At 41.8% G+C, this 20,930-nt stretch overlaps 1 protein-coding gene across 1 annotated transcript; it reads left to right on the top strand.

Moving 5' to 3' along the window:
- Positions 1 to 968: 968 nt before the first annotated feature.
- MINPP1 (multiple inositol-polyphosphate phosphatase 1) lies at positions 969 to 19,777 on the top strand. Its single transcript, XM_060241255.1, has 5 exons — positions 969 to 1,561; positions 4,142 to 4,339; positions 6,648 to 6,745; positions 10,960 to 11,093; positions 18,900 to 19,777. The coding sequence occupies exons 1-5, from the start codon at positions 976 to 978 to the stop codon at positions 19,288 to 19,290; spliced, it is 1,407 nt and encodes a 468-aa protein (XP_060097238.1). The 5' UTR covers positions 969 to 975; the 3' UTR covers positions 19,291 to 19,777.
- Positions 19,778 to 20,930: the final 1,153 nt, after the last annotated feature.

A 20,930-nucleotide genomic window follows, 5' to 3' on the forward strand; every position in this document is an offset into this window, starting at 1 on the left:
AGTAGTTTTACACATTGTGGCACAGCGAAAGACTGTGACTAACAGCCGCGTAGCGTCTCCCAGCGTTATTATTTCCACTTTTGCAACCGGGGTGGGTTATAAATTATCACCCCAGCAATCCCAGCCGTATTATGCATTTATTTTCTCTTCTCCTTCAAAAACATCCAGTTTGGTGAAAAGTTTGTGTACGCTGCTTCGTGCCGCTTTATAGCTAGCATGGTGCAGTGACTAGATTATCGGACTAGGATTTGGGGAAACCCAGGATCGAGTCCTCACTCTGCCCATGGAATCTCGCTCAGTGACGTTGGGACAGTCACACACTCTCAGCCTGCTTTAACTCCCAGGGTCGTTTTGAGGACAGAATGGAGAGGAGAATGATGTTAACCACATTGAGTCCCATAAATAAACGAAATACATAAAATATTTTAGTTGGTCGGAAACACAGCTGGGATGCCGTTTATAGGGCCGCCCATAATAACCAGAGCTAACAGCCCAGTAGTGCCAATTGTTTGCCTTTCTGCCCCCAAACCAGGTCCACTGTCCACATTCTCTTGGGGGCTGCTTTTTTGCAGAACAAACGGACGCACAGGTGCACCAGACAAACCTTCTGCAGTCCTACGCGATGCCTGCTCCAGTCTACATTCCCCTGCCCCCGTTCAATTATGTAGGCGACTGGCTCAAATATACGCTCTCGCCCACGCCCTCCCAAGCATGTGCTTTAACCAATGAACAGCTAACCGCATAATTGAGCCCCTCCGGCGGGCGCACAGTACAAAACGCGCGCCCCGGCTCGATCCGCCGGGGAGAAGGGAGCCGGCCCAGTTGCGCGCGCGGCGCTCTAGAGGCGCTATCTCGGCCTGGGGGCGGGTCGCTGGGCGGCCAGGTGGTTCCCTCCCCTCCTGAGCCGAGAGGCGCCGCCAGACCAGAGCCATGCTCCCCGGCGCCCTTCAGAGCCGCTTGGCCCCCGCCGGCTTCATGTCGCGCTGCACGGGATGCTTTTGGTCGCGGCTGCTGTGCCTGGCGGCGCTCCTGGCCGTCGGGAGAGGCCAGCAGGAGTCGGCGGCGGAGCGGCTAAGCCCTTACTTCGGCACCAAGTCCCGCTACGAGATCGTCAACCCGCACCTCCTGCGGGATCCGCTGTCGCTGGGGCCGCCGCAGCCGGGCTTCCCCTTGCCGCCGGCCTCCTGCACGCCGCTGCAGCTCAACGCCGTCTTCCGCCACGGCACCCGCTACCCCACCCGCGGCCAGATCAAGAAGCTGGCGCGCCTCCACGGCCTGCTCGACCAGAGGAATGGCAGCTGCCCCGCCTCCGAGGCCTTGGCCGGCTGGGCGATGTGGTACCGCGAGGAGATGGACGGGATGCTGGCCGAGCGCGGCCGCTACGACATGAGCATGCTGGCCCGACGCCTGGCCGCCCGCTTCCCCGGCCTCCTGGCCCCGCAGCGCCGCTTCGCCTTCATCAGCAGCCACAAGTCCCGATGCGTGAACAGCAGCGACGCCTTCAGGGAAGGGCTCTATCGAGCCCTTTACGGGCAGCAGCAGCCCACGCTGGAAAACAACCGTGAGTGGCTTCTCTTCCGGCCCTTCGCCCTCCTTCCACCCCCAGGTCACTTTAAGCTGCCCCAGTCGCTCCTTCTCAGCCCTCGGCGGTGTTGAAATCGTCGTTCCAGGCAAAGCCTAGGCCTACAGACGGCAACCGTGTAGAGGAAAAATAAAGCAGAAGTCTAGTGACATTTTAAATAATAGATTTGTAGTCTTTAAAATGCCACTGGATTATAAGGAATTACATGTTCCTTATAAACATCCACCAAAGGCTGCCCCATGTTAAAAAAAAAAAATCCTGCTGTGTGTTTACTGGAAAGTACATCCTGTTGAGTAAAGGCTCTGCTATGTTGCTTTTGTGCAGGAGGTACTAAAACCAAGGACAGCGATTGCCCATAGACTTTATATGATCTCTAATAGAGATTGCATGATTGCCCATAGGGAATAATGGAAATTAGGCTTGACCTAAAGACAGCGGTTGCCCATAGACTATACATGATTGCCAGCAGAGAATCTACACTTGACCATAGGGAGTAATGGAGACCAGGCTAGTCCTGAGGACAGCGATTCCCATTGCCTATGTATAATTGCCAATAGAGAGTACATGACTGCCCATAGGGAATAATGGACACCACGCTTGACCATAGGGCAGATGGAAACTAACCTTGCCCATAGAGAATAATGGAGACTAGGCTTGCCCATAGGGGATAAAGGATACCACTCTTGCCCATAGGGAATAATGGAAACTAACCTTCCCCAAGGAAATAATGGAAACTAACCTTGCCCATAGGGAATAATGGAGACCACATTTGCCCATAAGAAATAATAGAATCCACACTTGCCCAAAGGAAATAATAGAATCCATGCTTTCCCAGTAGGAGCAGTGATTGCCCATAGACTACATGTGATTGCCAGTACAGAATGTCCTTAGGGAATAATGGAGAGCACACTTGCCCATCAGGAAAAATTGAGACCAGGCTAGTGCTAAGGAAAGACTACATAGACTACACATGATTGCTAATAGAGAATGCATGATTGCCCATAGGGAATAATGGAGACCACACTTGCCCCAAGGAGAGCGATTGCCCATAGACTATATATGATTGCCAATAGAGAATCCACACTTGCCCATAAGGAATAATGGAGACCACACTTGTCCATAGGGAATAATGGAGACCACGTTTTCCCTAGGGACAGCAATTGCGCATAAATTATGTATGAGCCTTAACCCCATTACTGTCTTCCTTTAATTAAAAAAAGGAGTATAAACAGAAAATGAGACCATGCTGCATTTACTCTCTCCAGACATTCAGTTAATATTTTGGCACAGCAATGATTAACTCTTTATTTATCACTGAACTAGTATTGCGAGTCAGCTTGCAGCAGAGATGAGATTTCTCAAGGTATTTGGTCCCAGTTTTTAGAAGTTTTGTTGTAGGCATAAATGTATATATTTAGGAATAAATCATGATGGATGAGGAAAGAAATACAGGTTCCAAAGCAAAGAGTTTCTGACTAAACATTACCCATCATATCTATATGTGCAGCTGCTTTTTCAAAATAGTTGACTGGACCTTTGCTGACATCCTGACTGTTGACTGTTCAGGGAAAAGAGAGAAAAAAGCACTGAGCTCTTATTGATCAAAAAGAGGAAAGCTACATGTACATTTTCTTTGACCTGGCATCAGGCCAAAAAGGATTTTTCCAGTATCGTGGGAGGGTGCTAATCATAGGCTGGAGTGGAATGCAAAACCTTACACCCTTTGAGAACAGGATTGTGAAAGTTTCACCTTTGTGGGGTTATTTTGTTTGTTATCCTGTCTCCAAGGAGCACAGGGTGGCATGATGGTTGTCCCTTTCCTCCCTTTTAGCTTCACAACAATCTTGCTAGGTAGGTTAAATTGAGAGTGATCTAAGGCCACCCAAAGGGTTTTGTGGTAAGCAGGGATCTGAACCTGTGCTTTCCCCTCTAATCATGACTCCACATTGGTTCCGTTAACATTACGCTACTCCTGCTGCATTGGGTTTGATTGCTAATTAATCATAATTGGGCTCTGTCTCTAGAAATTGTACATGTTCAGAGCATTTCTCAGAGGAGAGAAGGGAGGAAATCTCATTGGCTTAATGTGACAGATTCCAGGTCTGCTTTGGTACCCATGTAAAATGGTCATCACAAAGAAAAAGGAGCACGGTATCTCTTCTGGTGATCATGATAACTCAATGGAGCTTCGACGTTCAGGATTAATAGATATCGGAATATCTTGGGTGTAATATCTTGGGTGTAAGCAACAGATGATTTGCTTTACTGGCTGGTTCCTGAAAAAAATTAGCTGGTCCCTGTTGGATACAAAATATTGGACCAGATTAACTTCCATCTGATCCAGTAAGACTGCTCTTACACTCCAGTCGTTAGTATGAAAAAACTAAAAACTTTGTCTAATCTAGTCATGCATGTATTGATCTTGGTTTTTAATCTACGATGGTTACCTTACATTAGTTTTTGGTTTTTAATCTACGATGGTTTAACTTTCTGTGCAGTATAATTCTAAAGTTTTACATGAAAAGAATTAACTATGCATTTTCTTGTTTTCATTTTCAGCTGCTATGCTGGGAGACATTAAAATTAATGACACATTAATGAGATTTTTTGACCTTTGTGAAAAATTTGTAAGAGATGTAGAAAACAATAAGGAAGCTATGCATGAACTGGATGACTTCAAAACAGGTCCTGAGATGAAGAAGGTGGTAGAGAGAGTTGCAGATAAATTGTGTCTACAAGCAGATCAGTTAAATGCAGGTAATGCTCTCTTTGATTTCTTAAGTTGCCTGTATTGCTAACTGGTTTCTGCTATTACATGAATAAATGTTAGCATATTTTCCGTTTCAGAGGTCGGCAGTAAAATAGTCGGCAGTCAAATTTGAGTCCAGTACCACCTTCGAGTCTGACAATGGGAGTTTTGACTCTCAAAAGCTTATACCCTGAAACTCTTGTTGGTTTCTGAAATGCTACTGTGCTCTAATCTAAATATTTTCAAAAGTTAAAGTAACCTTAGTAGAGAGCTCTATATACCTCTATATAATACCTTGTTTATTCATTACCATTTAAGGGTTTATTCCATGTGAACTTAAGAAATATGTTCTTACTTTTAGTAGTGACATGTATTATGATGCACATGGTGTGTTTGTGCATGCACACATGCTACGTTTACCCATGAGGTTTCCATTTTATCTCTAGCTTGTGCTTAGATGGTAGGCTGAAGAGAGCAGAAAGTCGTATTCTATTGAGTGAACTTATGACAGCATTTTAGATGGCTGGAATGTAGAAATGATACAGCCCTTGACCAGTGTTCCCTCTAAGCTGAGTTAGCATGAGCTAGCTCACAGATTTTTAGCCTCCAGCTCATACATTTTTGTCTTAGCTCAGGAAGGATGATCCCAGAACACAATAATTTATGCAGTAGCTCACAATTTTAATGCCAGTAGCTCACAAAGTAGAATTTTTGCTCACAAGACTCGGCAGCTTAGAGGGAACATAGCCCTTGACCTGGATAGCCCAGGCAAGCGCGATCTCATCAGATCTCGGAAGCTAAGCAGGATCAGCCCTGGCTAGTGAATTTCCTGGTTTGCATCATCTCTTCATTGTTCAACGAAAAGTTCTTTTGAACTCTGAGAAGTGACTGACATGGAGCCAGGCAATGGCAAGACACCTCTGAATGTCTCCTGCCTTGAAAACTGTATGAGGTTGCTATAAGTCAGTTCTGACTTAACAGCACAAAAAAGGAAGGATATGCTATGGGGACTCTTCCATGAAATTTTTACATAATAGTTATATGCGCATTTTGCTGCTGCACTGCTTCTTTACTACAAAATATCCCTTTTACCAGTAAATTCAGTAGCTGCTAACAAACAACATGCTTATTTTGCATGTACCGATTACCGTGATATGTGGGGCTCATGGTGTCCCCTCAAGAGTGCAGGAATTCCCTCATCCCTGACACTCCTCTCTGTCTGCTCAGGGGATTGTGGAGCCTCAGAACTAGAGAAGAGAAGTGGTTTGCAACATCCAGTTTCTCCACTGGACTTCTCCTGTGCACCTTGGAGAGAGACCCCAGCCACTTTCTCAATGGGCTGCTCCTAAGCCCCTTATGAGGCCAGTGGTGGAATTCACACAGAATTCAGGGTCTCCTTTCCCCTAACCTTCAGCTCCTGCTCAAACATCCAGATGAGCAAACAGGAACAATGATTGGCCAAAGGCCATCAGGAAAACTGTGGACACAGTTCTCTCCTGCCCTGAGGCCATGCCCATACCAGTGGTCTGACTGAGCTTCACTCCAGTCCTCTGAACGAACAATGTAACCTGTTTGAACCACCCACTTCCAGTGCTGCTGGAATCTAACAAGTCAGCCCACATATAAAACAACCTCCTGATTCCCTCTCAGCGGATTGATGACAGCCAGATGGGAATCTCTACATTCACATTCCAGTTTTGCCTCCATCCATGAAAACTATGAACGGGACATCTAATAGCAACTCCCTGGTCAGATATGTTTATACCTTCATTTTACTATTTTTTGGCATATTGTACTTTGACTTCTTCCACTAGTACATTTTGGTTTATACTAATCAAGTATATTCATTGAGCACATGGCATATCTTCCTTGTGTGCAGTATTTAAACAGCAGATTAAAATCAGTTTATATAAAAACCTTGGTTTATTACACTTTGTTTTTTAAAATCAGAGTGAATGCATGTAAATTCCAAGTTGTAAACAATGGCCCTGATGGATTCTGGCAGTGCAGCTATAGTCTGCGTGTCCACAGTTCTACAGGTACACAGCAAGTTGTAGAGATGAAACAAATGCAGGATGAGGGTGGAATCATGCTCTCACTTCAGATTCCATTTGTTCTTGCATATCGTCTCCCTCTGCATGACCTAGCCCTGCATTGCCTTTTTTGCATTTGCTTCATTGTCTCACACATGGTTGAGGTGGGGGTGGTTGCACTTTCATATAAGCATTGCATTTGGTGACTTGGGTCATCTAACTTGTTTAACAATTAATAGCAGTTTGTGATTTTTATGTCAACTGTTGCTTATCTTTTCTACAGATTTGGTTCAGGTGGCATTTTTCACATGTTCCTTTGAGCTAGCTATCAAAAACATCAGCAGCCCTTGGTGTTCAATATTTAGTAAAGAAGATGCTCTGGTAAGTGCTGTGTCCTGCTAATTCAGCATTCCAACACAGGTAGATTTACTACTTTGTTTCAAATAATTATGCCGCTAGCAATGGATAAGTTTCCTTCATCTCCTTTTTCCTTTTATTTGTTAGCTTCTTTGACCAATGATCTTAAGCTTAAGATAAACCAAGACAGGAAAACAAGTTACAGATAATTTAAAACTAACAAGGAGGAAAACCAATAATCATGACCACAATATATAATTGAATAATCTGAAAGACTACCTAATGTTAATATAAAATTCCATAAACTCTTTAACATTATAAAATTAGAGTTGAAATCTTAGTACATAATAACAGCACAACAAGGCCATTTTAGAGAGAACACTGTTGACAAATGTTTTGCCACCAAGTGAGATTTCAGGGTCCACATCTGCCAGCAGTAGGGTTGTCACCCAAGATTCCACAGGAAGTCAATGTTTATGTAAAATAGGAGTAATGCAAAAGGATCTGGACACAGTCCGCTGATGGCAGAATAACATAAGGTGGTCTAGTGTCTATTATACCTGATGCACAGTCACAAGACCAGTCTGAGTATGGAATTTTAGCAAAATGTCCCCTTAGCTCTGCAGTTGGAAAAATATTCAGCCTAGCTAGCATAAAAGCATATCTAAATCTGGGGATTGTAAGAAGCTCATAAAAGAAGGGATTTTCTTAGGGGACACAATCCCTAGTGCGAAATTAGCACATGCCTTGCATGGAGGTGCTAATTTGATCTATAGTTGTCACCCTCAGTCTAGCCAAGTTTAGTGCATCTTGATGGTTTGTATTGTTAAGTACTGTGGAGAAAAGACCAATCTTCTCCAGCTTATTTTCTACATATTTTACCCAAGTACATTTATAATTGTCCTCCTTTAGAAGATGAAGGAGACCACTGTGAACATTGAAACTCATGAAAACTGCCCTGAAAACTCAGTTTAAAAGCAGCCTTCCAAGCTCTAGACTCAAAAGAGCACTGTGCAGATTCCTTTCTAAATGCAATCCCTGCAATGCTAATTGGGAACTCCTGCAATATGACGCAAGAACTGTTGTCCTCTCTCAGGGAGATTAGAAAAAGCTCCCAACTCTTAGTGGAGTCCCCCCTACTTAGGACTACCTCCCCTAAAATAAACAAAGATATTTCTGTAACCTTAGATGTCCCACTGCAAAGCACTAAGCATATTCCCTTGGAGTCAATGATTATAGTAAATAAAGAGACTGAGAAGTCCCATGATGTCCTTTGTCCAAATAATTCTTCTCCTGGGGCTGACTATGTCCAAGTGCCCATGTGAAAATATTATCCTGGAACATCACAGGCTGGAGTGGTAGACTGAAGGATCCTGTTGTCAGTTCCTATTTATCTGACTTTCATATTATTATGGTCCAAGAAACCCAGGCTAGGGAGAGAATTAAGTCTACCTGGTTTTACTGTTTTTGAAGTAAATGCCCACCCTAGCCTATGTACATAAGAACATAAGAGAAGCCATGTTGGATCAGGCCAATGGCCCATCCAGTCCAACACTCTGTGTCACACAGTGGCCAAAAAAAAATTATATATATATATATATATATATATATATATATATATATATATATATATATATACACACACACACTGTGGCTAATAGCCACTGATGGACCTCTGCTCCATATTTTTATCTAAACCCCTCTTGAAGGTGGCTATGCTTGTGGCCGCCACCACCTCCTGTGGCAGTGAATTCCACATGTTACTCACCCTTTGGGTGAAGAAATACTTCCTTTTATCCGTTTTAACCTGTCTGCTCAGCAAAGGGACGCCCAGTGGCTGGACTAGCATGTTTAATCTCCTCAGCTCTAAACTATCTTAATATATTTCAAATAGCGACTGATCAGTTTGTAATGACACTATTGCTGCAACTTCCATTTTTTCCATTGATAATTATTACAATTTATTTTCCTGCTTTATTTGCTCAGAGAGAAATTGAATCTCTCTGGAAGAATTTGTGGAGTTGCTTCTTTGTGAAGTGCATTTGTGAATGCCTGAGAAAGAACTTGTTGCGTACTGATTTCTAGATTGGATTACAGTTGTTGTTCGTAATGTATTTGAGTGTGTATCCTCACAGGTTTTCCATTAACTTTTTTTTTGTTTAAAAACTCAGCTGTCAGCTCAGACATGCAAGCTGCCTTGAGTTCCTAGAAGGAAGAAAGGTGGCTTATAAATGCTTACAAGAAATAAATAAACAAACCTGACATAACATGAACCTGAATTCCATGATTGTATCCTTAACTACTACACCGTGCCAGCTGTCCTCATATATATTTATTTACTGTATTTATATTCCAATTTTCTCACTGAGAGTCAGAGCAGAGTGTACAGTAAGTTGATAACATTCCATACAAAGAGGCTTCTACTAAGCACAGCGTAGATTGATACAATCTTTACGAGGAGACATCTAATGAGCCGTGAACTAGGACTAGGGTTCCCATAATCTGAATCAGCATAGCCTGTTAGGCATGATACAGAGAGCAGATATAATAATGGAAATTGGTATTGCATTGGTAGAAAACAATGAAGCAAAGACAGGATGATACTTTGCAGGGAACTGATAATATGTCTTATATACACATTGGCCTCACCTTGTACTATGCTGTATTTTTTTTTCTTTGAAAGCCTTACAACATAAATTTACAACCTCATACTGAACCTATCTTCTCGACAGGCTAGCTTACTATTTGCAGAAGTGTTTGTGTGTGTGCTTACTAGGAAATATGTGAATCCCTGCCTGCAGTACAAGTATATATTCCTCTGGATCCATAGATCTCTAGCCTCCATGAACGTTTCTGAGCAAAAGAGCCCCCCCACCCAATGTCGTGTTGCATCTGGATGATGCCCGGTACTTACATGTGCACTTGGGTCTTGCACTTCTTTAGTATTTTTTTTATGGTAGTTTAGGTACCCTTTTTGATCAGTCATCTTCCATATGAATGATGGTAGCAATATACATAAACACCTAGCATATGAATGATGGGAGTATGATTGCGTATGAATGATGGGAGTAATATACATAAACACCTAGCAGTCCATGTTTTAAAGAGGTGTTTAAAAGTTTAAGTGCCTAGTTGGCAACTTTGTTAAGCAGGGCACATCCTTTGAATTCCACAGTGTCTGAAAAGTCAGCAACATAGATGACACACGTCTCATTCTCTTGCACAAGTGACTCATAAAAACATAAGAGAAGCCATGTTGTATCAGGCCAGTGGCCTATCCAGTCCAACACTCACAAAGTTGCCAAAAACCCCAGGTGCCATAAGGAGGTCCATCAGTGTGTCCAGGACACTAGAAGCCCTCCCATTGTACTCCCACTCCCACCAAGCACCAAGAATACAGAACATCACTTGCCCCAGCCAGAGAGTTCCATCTATATCTTGTGGCTAATAGCCACTGATGGACCTCTGCTCCATATGTTTATCCAATCCCCTCTTGAAGACATCTACGCTTGTAGCTGCCACTACCTCCTTTCTCTCCAGTATGAATAGCAATAGAGGAGACTTCCCCTTTAGCCCCTTTTTCAGTATTTTTTTTTAAATGCTTTCCTCTCTCACTCTCTCTCATATTGTAATAATGAATGGGTTTTGGTTGTTCATTTGTTGTGCCTGGCTTGTGTTGACACTGAGGAGTATAAAGTAAGGACTCTACCAAAGTCCTGGTTGCTAAGCGTGGTGGAGCAGCAAGGGGGACTTAAAAAATATTACCGGTACCTGACTTGTGTGGGGGGGGGGGTGCTGTATTGCATATACAGTACAGAGCCAGTTTGGTGTGGTGGTTAAGTGTGCAGACCCAGAGAACCAGGTTTGATTCCCCACTCCTCCACCTGCACCTGCTGGAATGGCCTTGGGTTAGCCATAGCTCTGGCAGAGGTTGTCCTTGAAAGGGCAGCTGCTGTGAGAGCCGTCTCAGCCCCACCCACCTCACAGAGTGTCTGTTGTGGGGGGAGAAGATAAAGGAGATTGTAAGCCACTCTGAGTCACTGATTCAGAGAGAAGGGTGGGGTATAAATCTGCAATTCTTCTTCTTCTTCTTCTTCAGATGGGGACAGGGTTATGCTAGAGACAAATCCATTCCTTGGTCCGTTTGTTCACACTGTTTACTGAATCAAATCAACACACACACGCACACACAAATACTTTTTTTTAATGCAACAAAGCATTTAATGTTATGATTTTAGGTACTTGAATATCTGAATGATCTGAAGCAATACTGGAAGAGAGGATACGGATATGATATAAACAGTCGCTCCAGCTGCGTTCTTTTCCAGGATATCATCAGAAATTTGGACCAGGCTGTAGCAGAATGTAAAAAGTAAGGTGTATGTGTGCTGTGGATGGACTGGGGGAGGGGAGAGCCACATGCTCTCATTCGTGACAGTATTAAATGTGCTCTTTCATGTTAATTTAATGTGTTGAGTTGCTTGTTATATTCAGTGAGGGAACTCTGTAGTGTAGTTCCATCTCCTAACAGCTGATGGCAGTATAAACGCAAAATGTTAAATGTGGTGCAAACAACTTTTTACCTTTTCCGTTTCCTGTTTGCTGGAACAAATACTAAGCACTTCTTTACCTTCAATAAGTGAGTGTTGGATGATCCTTGCATTCCTAAGAGGTTAAGATGATGAGAACACTCTTCTGAGATCCTGATTAACAGCAGTAAAGTTCATAATTTGATTTTTTTTTCCATGCAAAACAAAACTAAAGAGGGTCCCTCTCTAGGTATACGCAGATAATTTAAGCTAACTCTTTTATAAACCTGGTTTGTTCTCCAGCCCTAAGTGTACTTATTTGGAATCAAATCCTGTCTACGTTTACTGAACACGAGTATAGTTGGGTGTTAGTAACGTTGAGGCCATGGCCATATCTTTTAATATTTGTACTTCAGTTTATGAACCTAGTTGTGAATCAAGGCTTGAGATGTTACCGATATAACTGTGCTTACCCTCTGACCTAGAGGATCATTGGATATAATTAAAGCATGTAGTTGCTTCATCAGGATTGTTTCTCTTACCACTGTAACTACGTAGCTGGTTCTTTATCTCCAATTTTAATTTCATTTTGCCTCTGTGACACGCACACGTTGTAAGAGCAATGCAATTAGCCTATATTGGTCAATTAGATGCCAAAGGCTGCTTGTCTTCAGTAGCTGTGTAGAAAAAGGAATTTCAGCAGATGCAGATTCTCACTCCTTTGTGAACCTGCTACGGCTGCTGACATTTTTTTCTTGTACTGTTCAGAGGTACATGAGCCCTTTCTTCACATGGTAATTGGTCACAAGTTCAAATATTTATTCAGCAACTCAAAGGTATGACTGATGCCTAAACAAGACTTCTCACCTTAAGTATTTCATGCTATGCTGCTGGTGAAAATTGCTTAAGCATGCTTCCTTTATCCTACAGCATCTAATGCAAACCACTGCAAGGAAGTGGTCATTTTAGCAAAGAAGCGCTGGGTGAGAAGTTACTTTCTCTATGCAGCTGCATTCAATCAGAAAGTTTTAAATTTTCTGCAATGAGCTTGAATTGTACAAAGATTTCCACAAAGTCCAAGATTCGGCATACAGAAATAGTCAAGGGAATTTTGCCCTGTGGTTAGGGTTGCCAGGTCTGTGTTAGAAAATACCTGGAGACTTTGGGAGTGGATCTGGAGAGGGTGGGGTTTGGGGAGGGGAGAGGCCTCAACATGGTACAATGCCATCGAGTCCACCCTTCAAAGCAGCTATTTTCTCCAGGGGAGTTGATCTCTGCCAGCTGGAGATCAGTTGTAAAAGCAGGGGATCTCCAGGCCCCACCTGGAGGCTGGCAACCCTAATTGTGGTGTGGGATGCCTTACAGAACAACACAGGAGGAGCTTAAGGCAGTAGAGCCTTGGTAATAAAAGTTTAAGAGAAAAACAAAAACTCTCCTTAAGGACTGGGAGGGAATACTATTTTATTTAACAGACTCCTTACTCTAAGGCAGTATTGTGGAAAGAGAGATTTATGTATGTATTAATTTTGATTTGATTAGGGATTAATCTAGTATTTTTTATTGAGCGCTTATCAATTTGATTATGCCACTTAGAAAACATTCTTAAGTTATATCACCGTTTAACCTCAGGGGAGAAAGTGTTCAGCTACATCCAAATCTGAAACTTCATGCTGAGGTTGAAAACAAGTTCATTTGTTTGTTCGGTGTTTAGCTTAGATCCAGCTGGGAGGATTGCCACAGTCTGAGTTCCAGAATGTTTAAATGTGACCCAGTCATATTTGAGCAAGCAGGCACTGCAGAATAGAATTTGCAGAATTTAAAGACATTTCTTCCCTATGATACATAAGCTGTAAAATATACGTGAGGTCCAAGAAAAACATCTTGCATAATGATTAGCACCTGTGCTAGAAAACTTGCTGATATCTAAGAGGCAAGTAGGATGTGCAAACATTCACAGAGTATAGGATTTCAACTTTAGTGAAATGGAGAAGTGAGAAAGTATTAAGTTGTATTCTAAATGCAGATTTATAAGTTTACAGCAACAATATATTTTGGTAAGTAGAACTTTTTTTATAAGAGAGAACCTGGGGCAAGGTGGCATGGCTCAAATGCCTCATGTTTATCTACTTCATATGAAGCTGGGATAACAAATCGTAACAAAAGTAACAAATCGTAACAAAAGTAATTGCAATTACTGTCCACTAGCAACATATGAAGTTGCCTTATACTGAATCAGACCCTCAGTCCATCAAAGTCAGTATTGTCTACTCAGACTGACAGCGGCTCTCCAGGTCTCAAGCTGAGGTTTTTCACACCTATTTGCCGGGAGTTTTTTTAGTTGGAGGTGCCAGGGATTGAACCTGGGACCTTCTGCTTACCAAGCGCAGTGGTGAGGATGGTGTCTTGTGCATGCCTGCTAATCATGCATGGAAATTAGTACCAATAGAGGGCTTCTGGGCCGCAGAGAAGAAATGCTACTCTAAGTCTACAAGTGCACCTATTTTCCCTGATAGGAATATATCAAGGATTCCCTGAACGCTTAGATCAATGCCATAACATGCCTATGAATCTGTCCCTTTGCATAATTGCTTAGATGTGTATAAACACCAACAAAATTGGAGGCCTGTGGGGCAAAGGAATTTATTTATTTCAGTTTTCAGCCCTTCCCTGGTGCTTGAGATGGTTAACTTAAATAAAAAACATAAAATACAAATATTCTCTAAAACAATTTAATACTCTGGCATTCTGATTAGAGGCACTGATAGTAGGCCCAGTAAAACTGCCTCAATGGAATGCCTGTTGGAATAATCCCATTTTACAGGCCTGGTGGAACCTAGGCAGGGTCCACGGGGCATGAATCTCACCAGATTTGGACCACAATTGAAAAAACCCTTGTTTTGGTCAAAAGTGAACCAGCTACCCAAGGTCCAGGCACCACCAGAAGTCCATGTGAAGTGGAACACAAGCACTCCAGGGTGTCATAACAGGAGAGGAGGTCCCCTTAAGGCAGTATAGTACTCCATACCTAATGATGGTGCCATACTTCATTCAGTGTTAAAAGGTGAATATGACTCTCTCTTCTCCTCTATCTCATTGCATTACAGATTATGGTCAGATGACACTTTTGTCTGTTGCCTCGAGTAGCAACAATGGGTTAACACTGAGAGGGGACTTTGAATGTTTGTTTTTTTTCTGCACTGCAATTTTTAGAACTTCATTCAGATGTTTGCCAAATCCCAACTCCTGAATATCTGATATTCAGTTGTTTAATTTATCCAGCATCTTGATGATTATAAGGGCAATCCTTTTCAATACACTATTAATTTTTTAGTAATAATAAAAAGTAGAGACATCACCCTGCCAACTAAAATCTGTATAGTCAAAGCAATGGTATTCCCAGTAGTAATGTATGGCTGTGAGAGCTGGACCATAAGGAAGGCCAAGCGCAGAAGAATAGATGCTTTTGAGATATGGTGCTGGAGAAGAATCTTGAGAGTCCCTTGGACTGCAAGATCAAATCAGTCAGTCCTAAGGGAAATCAACCCATACTGTTCCCTGGAAGGTCAGATGCTGAAGCTGAAGCTCAAATACTTTGGCCACCAAATGAGAAGGGAGCACTCACTGGAGAAGGTCCTGATGCTGGGAAGGACAGAAGGCAAAAAAAGGGGATGGCAAAAGAGGAGATGGCTGGACAGCGTTACTGATGTAACAAACACAAATTTGAGCAGACTGCGGAGGATGGTGGAAGACAGGAGGGCCTGGCGTGACTTTGTCCATGGGGTCGCAAAGAGTCGGACTTGACTGTGCGACTGAACAACAACAACAATTTTTTTAGTAGTATCTAGTCCTTCACAGTTCATATATGTGCAGAGAATTACCGGGGACATAAAAGCGACATGCTTTCTCGCCATCATTAGCACGTGGATATGTATGCAGTCAGTGCACTGAGCCATTACAGGGAATGGGTGAGGGGGACTCCAATGCACCTCCGTCCTCCTCCAAGTCTTTAGCTTTATAAAGTACCATGTTTACTTAAAAGAAAGATGGCCCTCAATGTAAGATGACTCCCTTAAAAATATTACAATCCTTCCCCCTCCCCAATTATTACCAGACGGAACTCTACAAACGTAAGTTAATCTCCTTTTTTAAGTGGCATAGCTGAGAAAATAAATAGACTTGTATTTGAGTAAATATTGTGAAACAATGGCTTCTAATATTCTGCCCAGAACAGGGAGTGCCAGATAAAGTGGTCATTTTATTCAGTTCAAAAGAAGAGATGGTAATCACAGTTTACTCTGCTGGTTATTTTTATTACTAGCTGTTAGAAAGTAACAACTACATGAAAATCAACAGAAGGTTTTGGGGAAGGAGTGTTTACATTGAATGTAATAAGTACTGGAAATGGAGAAGGTGACAAACCATAATGGTCTTTTGAAAGGATTTTCAGGAATTGAAGAAATAGTTAATGTTGACTAGATATATTCCTTAATTACAAATGTATGAAGCTGCTTCCTTCCGATTCAGAGTGGACCATTAGTCTAGTCTACTGACTAGTAGTAGCTCTTCAGGATTTACTACTAAGGGATAAGATGCAGGATCTCCAAACCATTGGTGAGGTAATGTGTGCACTCGACTATCCCTGGCATATGCTTCTTAGAAATAGAAATGTAAGGTTATACAGCTTAAAGCAGAGCCATGCTTGTTTCCCCCTCTCAGTAGTTATGCTTCAGATATTTGTAATTTAAAGCTACATTTTGTTGCACAAACCAGCCAATTTAAATAGCACGTCAGACATTATGACTGAGTTTGTGCTTGTGAGAAACGCCTTCTTGGTGAGCCAGTCATATTCTCCCATCATTTGTGGGTATGGCATTCAACAGAACAGATGATTTAAGTAATACCTTTTGCCTAAATGGAAAGGACAGACATTTGTTTACACTGATCATTTTAGGAGTGAGAGCAGTTCATGCTTCTAGGCTTGAGGTGCTGCCAGATATCCTGCTGGATGAACTTTGGTTCTGGTTTCTTACCCTTGATGTACTAGTGTGTTGATCTAGGTTTCATTACTACTTTCTACTTCAATAAAAAAAACCAACAGAGCTTTTAGCTGTACCTGTGCTGCATAGAATGTCCAATAGTCTAATTATTCCTAAACACTGGCTTGTCACATCATTCTGCAGGGATGTGTGTGTGTGTGTGTCAAAAGCTGTACCAACATAGCAGAGGTGATTGAGGGCAAAGGGGTTTCAGGTAAGCAGGCACAAAGCTAATATATACGTTCTGACTAAAGGGAAACATCAATGGGTGTCTTTCCTTAAACTTGAGAATTCACTATTTAACTGCCTTCATGTAGTCACAAGTGTTTTATTGCCAGCTCTGGAGGTAGGATATTGGTACAGCTTCAGGCTGTGCTTCCTTATGGAAAAGTTTTAATGAGATGGGACTTGCCGTGCCATCCTAAGCCCAGTCTGTTGAAGTCTAGAAAGGTATAGTGTCGCTTAGGGTTGCATTGTTAGTTGTCAGACCTCAAGACTATCCTTTAGGACTCTGGTAGGGTCCGCTGATGCATGTGGTCAGTCTCAAAAGGTCAAATCAGTGTACTTTATGACTTTATCAGTGTAGCAAATTAATTGGAAGGGCAAAGAGGCTTCTGCTTATTATACCATGACTCTAGCTTGTTGCTTTACTTTTTTATGTTTATCCGTAGTTATTGGAAATATTGAATACCCTTGTTAATTTAACAGTGATAATGTCCTAAGTTTGTGAATTCCTAAAGCTGTTGTTTTTATTGCTTACTTCATTCATCCTCACAAGAACCTTAGGCTGACAGCATGTCACTGGCCTGAGGTCACCCAGCAAGCCTCCACAGCAAAGTAGGGGCACTCTAACCTCTACACCACGCTGGTTAGTTCAGCTGTGTGTTAATCTAAATTCCACCCATGTTGCAGCTCAGGCAGGGCTCTTTTTGTAGCAGGAACTCCTTTGCATATTAGGCCACACACCCCCCCCCCCCCGATGTAGCCAATCCTCCTGGAGCTAACAGTAGGCCCTGTAGTAAGAGCCCTGTAAGCTCTTGGAGGATTGGCTATATCAGAGCTGTGTGGCCTAATATGCAAATGAGTTCCTGCTACAAAAAATACCCTGCACTCAGGTATATTGTATACTGCAAAATTAATTTTAAAACGTTGTTGCACCTGTCTGTTAATTGGTGGATTCTACTGAAACTTATAGTAGAAAAAGAAGTGGTAAAGGCTTATTCAACGACTATCACCAGTTTTCTAAATATTGATAAAAATCAGTTCTAAAGGTAGTTAAACAAGATTCTTTAAATCTACAGCAAAAGCTTAAAAGAGAAGCACATTACAACAGTTTCGGTGGTGAGTTATAAAATGGGATGGTGCTCTTAAACAGTAGCTGAATGTGGCTTGAAGTGGCCATCTTGTTTGATATACCATCAGCACCAAGCATGAAATCCAACGTCTTTGGAAATCTTGTGTAGGTGGATTAAGTAAAGGTGTGGTCACCATCTGTCAAGGTGAAGCAGCCAGACAAATACTTCAGTGCAAATTCAGCAAACAAAGGAACAGCTTAGATGGGTAGCTGTGCTGTAAGTAGCAGAACAAAGTTTGAGGCCAGTTGTACCTTTAATACCAACACAGTTTTATTCAAGATATAAGCTTTCATGTGGAAGCACACTTAATCACTGTATCTGAAGAAGTGTACTTGCTCATGAAAGCTTATACCTTGAATAAAGCTATGGTAGTCTTAAAGGCACTACTGGACTCAAACGAGTGGTTTGCAACTGAACAGAACAGTTATTTGAATTGGTGTCTCAGTAGAGATGATAAATTGAATAAATATTTTATGAAATCCAGAATGCTCCCCATGTGTGACAGCCTGACTTTCTATTGCCTTCTGTAGTCATCAGGTGGGAGGGGAAGGAGTTCCTTGATTCCTAGCCCAGTAAGGAGTCAGATCGCACCTGCACTTAGCCCCTCATTCGCTGAACTTGTTTCCATTTTTTTCTCCATAAACTACATTGTCTAGTTTCTTTTGCTGCCCATGGGTATCTCATAACAAGACCACAGTATTTACATGAAGCAAAAATATCTGAGCAGTGCAAAACACATGCCCAGAAGTCAGGGCTATCACAGTCTGCTGCATCTGCTGTGAGGAAGAGAGCTGCCATATGCAGAACTTTGCTGGTGAACTGGACTCTGGACCAGTCTTCTGTTAAATCATTGTTTTCGAAAAATCAGCATAGTTATCCTGGTGGTGAAAATGCCATCAAGTTATGGCCAACAAGGTGACTCTGTAGGGTTTTCAAGGCAGGAAGTGAACAAAGGTGATTTGCCATCATTTGCATCTGTGCAGCAACGCCAGACTTCTTGATAGTCTGTAATCCAAGTACTAACCAGTTCTGGCTCCAAAACAAAGCTTGGAATAGCTGACTATTGTTTGAGACTATTTTGCCAATATTTCACAGGTCAGTTGGCTAAGCTTTTGTTGACTGCTAATCCTTGTTCTTCAGCTCTCTGTATGTGAAGCAAACGTTTTAAAATACTGTACTAGAGTATATTCTAGTATGCTGATATTTTTATTGTTTTAATTAACTTGATTGATTTTTTTGTTTTGTTTTGGCTTTCTAGTTCAAAGCCTATTTCTTCACCTGCGATCCTCCAGTTTGGTCATGCAGAGACCCTTCAGCCGCTCCTTGCTCTCATGGGTTACTTCAAGGACAACGAGCCTCTTAAAGCAAATAACTACCGTAAGCATATGAATCGGAAATTTCGCAGTGGCCGAATTGTCCCTTATGCTGCCAACCTGGTGTTCGTGCTTTACCACTGTGATCAAGTCCAGTCTCCCAAGGAAGAGTACAAAGTACAGATCCTGCTCAATGAGAAACTGCTGGAATATCCTTCATCAAAAAAGACGGTCATTTCATTTGCCAACCTGAAAAACCGCTATAAAGATATCCTTCAGAAATGCCACTTCACAGATGTGTGTGACTTGCCTCAGAACACTACAGCTGGTGCTTGAACTGGGGGAAAAGTGCAGTACAGAACATATCCTAGAACATATCCTCTTAATTAGGAGGCATTCTGTTGTACTGCACTGCTTTCAAACAGCATCTTAGACAACTTCTTGTAATTTAAAATCCCAACAAAAGTAAGCATTTATTAGGTAGCATTCAGAATACCTCAGGCATTTCGGTAATAGCTCTGTTCCTGAAAAAGTACTGCTGTCGCTGGAATCAAGATCATCAGGAGTAAGAACATTCTATTTAGCATGCAATTTAATTTCACATCAATCCCATTTTATCCAATATGAATATTCTGGACACTGTGAATTTAAAAAAAACACCCTGCTTCACTGGAATAGTCATTTGCAAAACCAGCAAAAAACAAAACAAAAAACAACGCTGATAGAACACTGGGTTGTAGTTTTTAACCCTACAAATCTTTACTGAAATCATTCCTTTCTGAATGGAACGTATTTAAGATCTTGAAAAAAATTGTCCAATGACAGCTGCATGGGTTGTCACCTTCTTCTGACCCCATTCCCCCCCCCCCCCCAGTTTATTTAGTTTTGACTGGTGATAATATGATTATAATAGAATTCTGTGACTGTAGAAGGAGAGTAATGGCTGCTGTCTAAATACAAACCAGTCCAAAGGGTTGTCATTGTCTTCTTTCATGACAGTGACGGTGAGGAGCCACTAGTTTGAGCACAATAGAGTGAAGAATAACTGGGCTTTGTGGAGTAACATAAACTGAACATTATAAAGGGAAATCTGCTTTCACACAACACAAGTAACATCTATGGCATGTTGTGTAGGGCTTTTCTTACATCAAAAGATTTCTGTGGCCTCTCCCTGCTTTGCACTGTTTTTGTCTATTGGATTGAATCCTGACTCCCCGTTCCGAGTCCCCGTCACATCATTCCTTAGGGTTCTTGTATTCCCAGGAGCAGTATTTCATAGAGATCGGTGGACTGCAGTAGAAAGGAGAAGGCAGGAAAATTCTGTTCTGCCATTGGTAAAGTTTGTCTAGGTCCATTGCATTGTGTTGAAATCCTTTGCATTCCTATGGGGAAGCTGGAAATATGTTTTATTAGGAGAAGTACTTGTTTCCTGCCAGTGGAAGGGCACTTCCACCAACTGAGTGACAATTTTTAGTATTTCCTGAGCCATGGGGCCGTATTTTAGAGAACGTGGTTGGCTGCAGCAGAAGAGAGGCATGTGCCAGTGAGTCCCCTTTCAGAAGCAGCATATTACTTAGGGTTTACTGGACACAAACCAGTCTCATACATTTATCAGTAATTTGCACTTAACATCACAAAGCATTCAATCTACATTTTAGTCAATTTTGTATAGTTGTTCATTTGTGTATAAGTTTCTTTCACCTTCAAACTATGTCTTTACTTGGATGGCTTTTAGTTAATGGCGCTATCTTGGATAATAGTATTTAGTATTTTTGAACAAATATTTTAAGAAGGATAAACAGTAACAAGCATCGCTTCTTCAAAAATAAAATTCCCTTAAAACAAATAATTGAACATACAATACCCTGAATATGAAATAGAAGCAATCATGATTGCAAATTATGCAGATAAGACAGAAAATATTTAGGAAACAGGGGTTCAAGGTTAAAATTTATCGTTCAGTGTTTACAGAACAT

Source organism: Heteronotia binoei, chromosome 6 (assembly GCF_032191835.1).
Source record: "Heteronotia binoei isolate CCM8104 ecotype False Entrance Well chromosome 6, APGP_CSIRO_Hbin_v1, whole genome shotgun sequence".
In the NCBI taxonomy this organism is placed as follows: Eukaryota; Metazoa; Chordata; class Lepidosauria; order Squamata; family Gekkonidae; genus Heteronotia; species Heteronotia binoei.